The sequence below is a fragment of the Nannospalax galili genome, unplaced genomic scaffold (assembly GCF_000622305.1).
Source record: "Nannospalax galili isolate Female #2095 unplaced genomic scaffold, S.galili_v1.0 scaffold657, whole genome shotgun sequence".
In the NCBI taxonomy this organism is placed as follows: domain Eukaryota; kingdom Metazoa; phylum Chordata; class Mammalia; order Rodentia; family Spalacidae; genus Nannospalax; species Nannospalax galili.
Genome location: NW_008339927.1, coordinates 374,550 through 383,008, shown reverse-complemented (window position 1 = coordinate 383,008; position 8,459 = coordinate 374,550). Strand labels below are relative to the sequence as shown.

General features: G+C 40.3%; 1 protein-coding gene across 1 annotated transcript in view; it reads left to right on the top strand.

The window, feature by feature from the left end:
- The window catches only part of Ush2a (usherin), an 828,188-nt gene that overhangs the window by 543,438 nt on the left and 276,291 nt on the right, over positions 1-8,459 (top strand). Inside the window, 2 exon segments of the mRNA XM_008834819.2 lie at positions 3,082-3,416; positions 4,054-4,176. Coding sequence (XP_008833041.1) covers positions 3,082-3,416; positions 4,054-4,176 — 458 coding nt within the window.

Below are 8,459 nucleotides of genomic sequence, written 5' to 3'. Positions count from 1 at the left end.
ATGGGCATTGCATGACACAGGTGCACTTACCTACAAGCAGGCACTACACTCATACACATAAAAATAATACATAAAATAATTTTTAAAATCTAAAAAATGAAAGAGAAAGTTTTCCCCCATAATTTATTATTCTAGAAGTAAGTTACCATAATAAATATTAAACTTTGTAAAGTTAAAGTTAAAATGAGAAAGACTTTTTTATTTGATTATAATATGAACACATAAAATGTATGGAGAGTATACTCTAAGCTTTAATGTTTTCACTTTGAACAGGTAAATGAAGAAAGGACCAGGACCAGGCTGGGGCCGGAACACAGTGTTCCTGTTGTTGCTCTGTCCCTCTCTCTCTCTCTCTCTCCTCTCTCTCTCTCTCTCTCTCTCTCCCTCTCTCTCTCTCTCTCTTTCTCTCTCGTCTCTTTGTCTCTCTCAATTGTCAGCCAGCCACAAATACGGTTTTTAAAATTAGAATGAACATGAATAATTTTGAAAGGAAAGAGAACAACTTTAATTTTATTCTGAAAGATATGTGTTGTCTACCTTCTTCTGTTTGGAGGGGTTTTTTCCAGGGAGTCAGACGCTTGGAGGACATGCTACAGGGAGGCACATATTTCCACACCATCACCTAGGTGAAAGGTCAGAGAAGGTCTGTTCACATGAGACATGAGGGTACTAAGGTCCAGAAATGTTAAGGGTTTTGCTTGGTGTCACACAGCTTTAATAGAATAACATGAACTATATATGTGAAATTTTTTTCTGAATCCATTATGAAACTCCTCAAAAAAAACTCTTCAGTTACAATGTTCTTAAATGCAGTTTGAAGTAATTACATAAGAAACTGGTTGCTATGTTCATGGGTATTACTCTTTTTCAGTCCTGAAATCAGTCTGCTAACCCTGATATGTTAGTTTCTGCCTGACAATCACTTAGCAGTGACTTTCCCAGGTTTCTTTTTGGGGATCTGAAAGTATTGTCAAAAGTTTCTGGTTCCTAAAATACTGTCCCACTACCTACCTGCCCTATTCTCCAAAAATATGCAAGAACTAAACAAAGAAATGGAAAATAAACAGACATGGTGGAACACACTTTTAATCCCAGCACTTGGGAGTCAGCGGCAGGCGGACTTCTCAGAGATCAAGGCCACCCTGGTCCACATTGTGACTTCCAGGCAGGCTGGGACTAGGGAGACCCCATCAAAAAAACCCAACTATGGTAATAAAGGCCATCATTGCAACTGTAGAAAATGGGAGAAATGGTGAGTTTTTGAAGGTAAACTTCTATAGTAGAGAAAACAGAATTTCAGTTCCCTCAATTGGCTGTCTCCAGAGCCACATCAAATCTCTCAAACTCTGCTGGTGGGGATCGTATCCAATTTTTATTTCCTCAATATTGTTTCTCAGCCTCAATCCCAAATTGTGAAGCAATTCACTATTAGCTCAACATCCACCAAGACTAATCTCCTGAATTTTCCTTCTTTCAAGTGTTGCCAAACACTGACCCGAGTTCTCAGAATGTTGCAGTTGGAGAGGCTAGGAATGACTCACAACAGTTGGCTGGAATTCCGTGTGATAATCCTTCCCTTCTCTAGGGAGCTGCTGAGGTAGACCTTGATTATTTGCCAAGTCTGCTGAACGCATTAGACCTTCTGTCTGCTCTTCTTGAGCCAGTTTTAGGTGGCTTGGATCTTTTCTTGAGGTTCTAACTAAGGCTTCCCTCTCCCAGTGTCTCTTTTTAGAACTCTCCCAGAAGTCTGGAATAGTCAGTGATGATGGCCATGCAGTGAAATTTGCATAGGCTATCATCTATCGTTACTTTCAGATTTCCACTGTAATCCCTAAGCCACTGATGGGCTAGGGATTTATATCTTTGATTTAAGATAGAAAAATCTTGACCATTCCTCCTCTAATTCTATTATTCTTTTCTAAGAAGTTATGACATCTAAGCCAAACCCATGAAATCCAAACAGTGAAGAACAGAACCATTCAGTTACAATGTTTAGGTAGCAAGCCATCTCTGAAATAATCACCTTATTTCCACCAGGAGACTATCATTTTAATTGAAAGTTAATTTCTCTCTGACCTACACTTTGTGTACAGTTGTATATTTTGAAGTCAATGTATCTGTCTTTTATGGCTTGAAGATAGTTGTATGCCAAGAAAAAACTCTAACAAGCCATAAGTGTAATTAATTGAACTCCACCTTTGTGTATACAGCACTAAAAGGATATACAATTTAGGCTTCTATAACCTAATCAAAGGCATACTACAAGCAAGAATAGAAAAAAGGAGCACATATGATCACATAATTGATCAAGTGATTTTTTTTACAGCCTGCATGCCTATTTTAGGGCCCTTGTCCCGTCACAAGGACATGAGTATGTTGCCGCTAAAATTCTTGTAAACTTTAGGCAGAAAAGTAGCATCAAGCATTATGATATTCATAAGCTGTTTTGTCTTTTTTCTCCTGATGTTCTAATTCATACAAACAGGACCAGCCTCTTACTGCAGGTTTAAAGATTTCCATTCATTTAATAACCTGAGAACAGAGTTTGGCTTTTATTTCTTTACTTAACTAAATTATACACAAGTAAGATTCAGGAAGTTGACTGTGCCTTCTCAGAAAATACAAATGATAACCTCCTTTCCCCATCCTTTTTAAAAGCGACTGGTTTAGCATGCATGCTGACAAAAATCAAGGCGCTCTGCATTTCATTTAATTGAGTTATAAACACAAAAACTCTCAGACCCTGCTGCTGCTCTATTGATGCGTGTGGATGTGTGAATTTTCTCCATGTGTCTGCTCTGTGTCCTTCAGGACACCCACAGTGGAGATGAATCACCAAGGTGTGTATTAGTCTGACGGTCCCAGGAAGCCTCATGACTAAAGGAAACAGCTATCACTCGGCTCCTAGTGTTCCGCTCACTGACCCCAAGGCCTTCATTACTGTCTAGTGCACAGGGCTAAGTTGAAAATAGGCAATCAGAAAATGACTTCACTGCAAATGAGCCCGGCAAAATTCGAGGTTTTGTGAACATCGACTGTTCCTGTGCTGTCACATTGCTGCTGAGTGTGTCTTTATTTCAGGTCACTTGGAAACCCCCACTTACCCGGGACGGAGACATACTAAGCTACGAGATCCGCAAGTGGGACCATCACATCACAATAACCAATGTGACTGCCTCAGCATTCAGACACATAATCCCTCATCTGATCCCCTTCACTAATTATTCAGTCGCTATTATTGCTTGCTCTGGGGGTTACAGGTACCTAGGAAGGTGGGAAGAGAGTCTAGCTACCTCCACCACCACCCACCCTGCCCTGCCTCAGGAACTTGGCCCATTGTCAGTGATTCCCCTGGGTGAATCCCATGTCAGGATTTCTTGGCAGCCACCATTCAAGCCGAATGGACCAAACTTGAGGTAAAGTAATTGTGCTTTGGAGTTTTTTATGGGTTTGTCATGCCAAGAAATAGGAAGAGGAGGCTTTACTCACATCTGAACATAGAACTGACTCCATCCAGGACCCTCCCCGCCGCAGCCCACACATGTGGTCACTGTCCTGCAGTTATTTCCCATATTACCATTATTGGAGACTTGCGTAGATTGTAGTCAGAGACACAGATGAAATGAAAGCAAGCTGTGGTATAAAATGTTTTGTAACACCCTGAACTTGACACTTGGCTGAAAAGTAGAGTGGATAATATTATCATTGATATAAAATTTTGGTGGTAGAAGTTTTAGGAAATCATAAAGTAGGTGAGGTTTTTATATTTCTACTTTGCGTGAAACTTGCTTCAACTCTGACATAGAAGAAACCAAAATATCGTTTTTAGTGATAATCAAAAAATGTGGGTATAACTGATTTCAAATTAATTGGCATTATGATACTTGAGCTAGAAAAAAATAGTATATCTGAAAATACTTCATAATCGCACTCAGATGTTGTCTGTACTTGTGTGCATGCAACACACATACACACAACGCCCCAATAAACAGCCTGAATCTTGGTAATAACGTTAGCGATAATCATGATGTTCCTGCTTTTCTTCTGTTTTAGATACGAGCTTCTGAGACGTAGGATCCAGCAGCCACTTGCATCAAATCCCCCAGAAGATTTAAATCTGTGGCACAATATTTATTCAGGAACTCAGTGGTTTTATGAAGATAAGGGTCTTGGCAGGTGCGATTACAAACACTAGAAAAACAAATGTTGGCATTTAGTTTGGGGCATGTTGAACAGTTCAAAGTATTTCAGCGTCTTGGTTGTGTGGACGTGTTATCAGTCATGCAATAGAATATATTCTGTTATTATCTATGGTATTAGTCACAGGCGTGCAGCGGCCTCTGTGTGTAATGCTTCCCATCGCAGCTGCATGCTTATAAGTCTCTGAAGTCAAACTTGGAGACGTTTGAGCTCTAACCTGTTACCTTTGTCACAGCTCTATCTAGACGTGAAACTTACTGAGTAAAGGAATTTGGTAATGTTGAACATATGCAGAACTGATTAGCGGGCATTTGTATGTGCTTGTTGTTAAAGGGAGGAAATGGCTTATAAGTCATTGAATTATTGCAACTTGAAAGAATTCAATTTGGAGTTTAAAGTTAAAACATAAGCAAGTAAGTGATAGCAGAAAAAGAATACCACGTGGTTGGATCTGAATTTCCTTCCACCCTGTGTTAAAGAACACTCTTTGTGAGCTCAGAAGACTCCCTTGATTTTCCTGTGGCCTCACTTCTGCTGCCTGCCACTCTCGGGACCCAGTGACTTGTAAATCTTCTTGGTGCGGGCAACATAATCAACTTTCAAAAATTATGTGTACTGTTAGTTTGTGAAAACTTCTCAGTCACGTTTTCAGTAACTTTTCTATCAGTTTGTTTATTTTTCTAGATCACCCAATTTAGCTTTTGTCTGAGCCTCATTCCAAAACATGCCTTCCATTCCAACCCCAGCCCCTGTGATCACTACCTGTGACACTGAGTCATCTGCTTCCAGGGCTCCCCATTATGCCCTGTCCCACCCCCTGACTAGATTTCCCTTCAGGTTCTTGTCTAGAAGCTTCTTCCTCCAGGAAGCTCCCCTGCCCACCCTCTTGCTGGTCTGAATGTGAGTTGAAATAAACACACATAGTTGCTACTTCTAGACGATTGGATGTGTGGATAACAAACGTGTAGAGGGGATATTTTGACTAGCCTCATAAGGCTCAATGTCAAGGACATTTTTTAAACCAGGACTTACAAAAGTGTATTTGTTTGTTTTTATTCAAGTAATTTCAGGGTTGGAGATGGAACTCAGTTGGTAGAGCAGAGCACCTGCCTACCGTGCATGACATCCTACGTTCAGTCTCAGTGCCATGGATGTAGAGGCCAAAAGGTCAGAAGTTCAAGGTCATCCTCAGTTACATAGTAATTGTTTACATCCCTGGTAAACAGCTTGAGGCTGAAAGATGATATGCATTTTTGTAACATTCAAAATGTGCAGAACAAGTCTTCTTAAGGTGACCAAGTTCTGTTCTCTATCTTTCTACCTTTGCAAGTCCAGTAATGTTCATGATTGCTTTCACCCAAAGTAGACCATCTCACAAATTTAAGAGGAGCTGGAAATGAGCCCAGTGGGTGCTGGGGTTTTCTGATAAAGGGAACAAAAGTCTGGTCTCTGGCTTGCTCAGGTGCAGTTTTGTCCACCTGACCACAGCCAGGGCTCTGGTTCCCACTGGTTGGAGCAGCTTCCACTGTAGACAGGAAAAGGACATAAAAAACTATGCTCAGCCCATACCGTCTCACCCTAAGCTGTGGGAGCACAATGGCCCTCAACCTATGCCATTTCCCTTGGAATAAAATGTGGGGAATTGCCTTTGGGGTACCTCCACCTCCACCCCTGTGGGACACCAAAAACCATAGATGGTCAAGTCCCTTATGTGAAACTGTGAAGTATTTACATCTAACCTACCCGCAGGCTCTTACATGCTTAAATCATCTCTACGTTGCTTACAGTACTTACTGGTGTAAATGCTGTGTAAATGGGTGGTATACTGTATAGTTTAGGCAATAGAAATCTGCACATGTTCAGTAACAGATGCAGTTATTTTTTCCAAATATTTTCCATTCATGGTTGATTGAATCTGAGGATGAGGAACCCCAGGGCACAGAGAGCGGACTTTGTTTATTGTACTGATTTATCCATTTGGCTCTGGTTATTATTTTAAGTTCTTAATTGAATTCTTATACTTTTAGAAAGCATTTGTAATTACCTATTCTCCCTAGATTCCAGTGCTTCCCATTTACCGATTTAACGTCTGTCTACATAAATAAACAGAACACTAGAGTGTTTCTTCAGATTTTGCCTTTTATTTAAATCGGAATAGCTGCATTTAGAATCAGCTTTTTTAAAGTGACAGTTGATATAAAATATATAATTAACTTAGCAGTCACTGGGTATCCCTTTATAAATATATTCACAAAACTAAACAGAAGCTGAATTCCATTTCCTTATTTTAGTGATGTATTTGCATAGGTTGGTTTTATTTTAATATGTAAAAATTTATATAAAAATACACCAATGGAATCTAAAATATTTCTATATCCTGAAATTCAGATCATCCTAGTTGCTATTGTCGTCCTTTTTATCGTCTATAGAAATCAGAATATTCAGCCGCTTAAATTTTCTAAATAATTTAATGCAAAGAAAATTACCTTTTGTTCTTCTGGTTATCTTAGGGTTAGGGTTTATTTCTTCCCCAATTACACAAAGTTGCTTTATTGTTGATTTTGGATCTGCCTGCATAGACACGGGCAGCCACCATGTGACTGCAAGTTTGTTTCTTGTCAATGTCTAACTTCTCTTCCTAAATAACTCAGCAAAGTGGCCACATTAGGGGTGGCTGACGGGGCCGTAACTTTGGGCTTCCTGACATTTTCATGACTAGAAAGATCTGGCAAACATGTCCTTATCTTCTGACGCTGTGCTTGAAGAAGAGAGTGAGGACCTCCTTTACTTTCAACATCAATCTCCCCTCACAATTGTCGACACCAACTTCTGCCTCTGTTCCTGAGTGATCAGATAAAACTGCCCAAAGTTCAGTACAGCGTTCCTGCCTTTGCCTGTGGGAATGAAGGAGAACATGAAAGTTGAAGACATAATAGGTTTTTGTTTTAATTTTGGGAAAATATTGACTTGGTTGTTGTAGCTACTGAGTTGAGGAAGCCAGGTGGATGCCCCCCTCCTTTATTTACAGATTCTTCAGAGTAATTCCCAGGCAGTGCATCTGTGCCATCCCCTAAACATCTTCTAATTGTGTTCACTTTAAATGAAAGCATTCAAAATTTATTTCCATCTTATTCTCAAGAAAAGGTTCCACTTGTTTAAATGTTGATGGTTAAACTAAAGATATCAATTTATTAATATAGGTTCAATTGTTTTTTTAAACGTATTACAATGAAAATATCCCAAGTCCTAAAAGAAAAGGCAGTTTCTGTGGGGGGGCGGGGGAAACACTTTCAAAGGAAGAAAACTTTGAATCCTCTTCTCTGTAGTTAGAGTGCGCACAGATCTGTTGTTCAAGTGAATGCGCACGGATCTGTAGTTAGAGTGAGTGCACACAGATGGCATTTTCTGCTTTAATCATATGGAAAGGTGGCATGGTCACATCCCGCGACTTGTGTTCCTATACTGATAGCGTTCCTGTCAGAGATATTGTGTATGGAACTGGGCTGGGGACTGGCAAGATGGTTCAATGGGTAAAATGCTTGTTCTGCAAGACTGTGGACCTGAGTTTGACCCACAGACACACCCTTAAAAGCCAGGCACAGCAGTACATGTGTGCAGTACTAGCACTGAAGGAATCAAGGCAGGGTGATCTCTGGGGTTCGCCAGCCAGCAAGTCTAGGCAAAATCACAAGCTCTGTGTTCAGTGAGAGACCCTGCCTCCAAAATACAGTAGAGAAGCAATTGAGGAAGGTATCCAGATGTCGACATCTCGCCTCCCCACAGACCTGCACACAAAGGTGCACCTATGCACATGTGTATCACAGACACATACACACTCATGCGAAGTGAACTCTGTACACAGGAAGGGAAAGCGAAAAGCTGCTTTCTCCTGGGACTAGGATGAATCCGTCCCCTTATTTTCTTCCCTCGTGCCAAACTATGAATGGAAGTTGGGTGTAGGAGTAAAAGCCAACTTCTGATGACTTTGGTGTGCCGTCTCACAGCGATGTATTAACTGAATGAGGAAAGAGTGACCTAGTCCACATTCCAATCACATTGGTAAAATTGCAGAGCTTTCTCCATTGTTGATTTTTTTTTTTAATTTTTAATAACTACATGATTAGAAGAAGCATTTCACTACAGCTTTAACATATTCAGTAACACGCACCAGAGCAAGAGTATCTCTCTTTCACGAGTGGGTGCAAGTTTCTAGGTTCACAGTTGAGTTAATACAGTTATACAATATTGAACTCAGTATA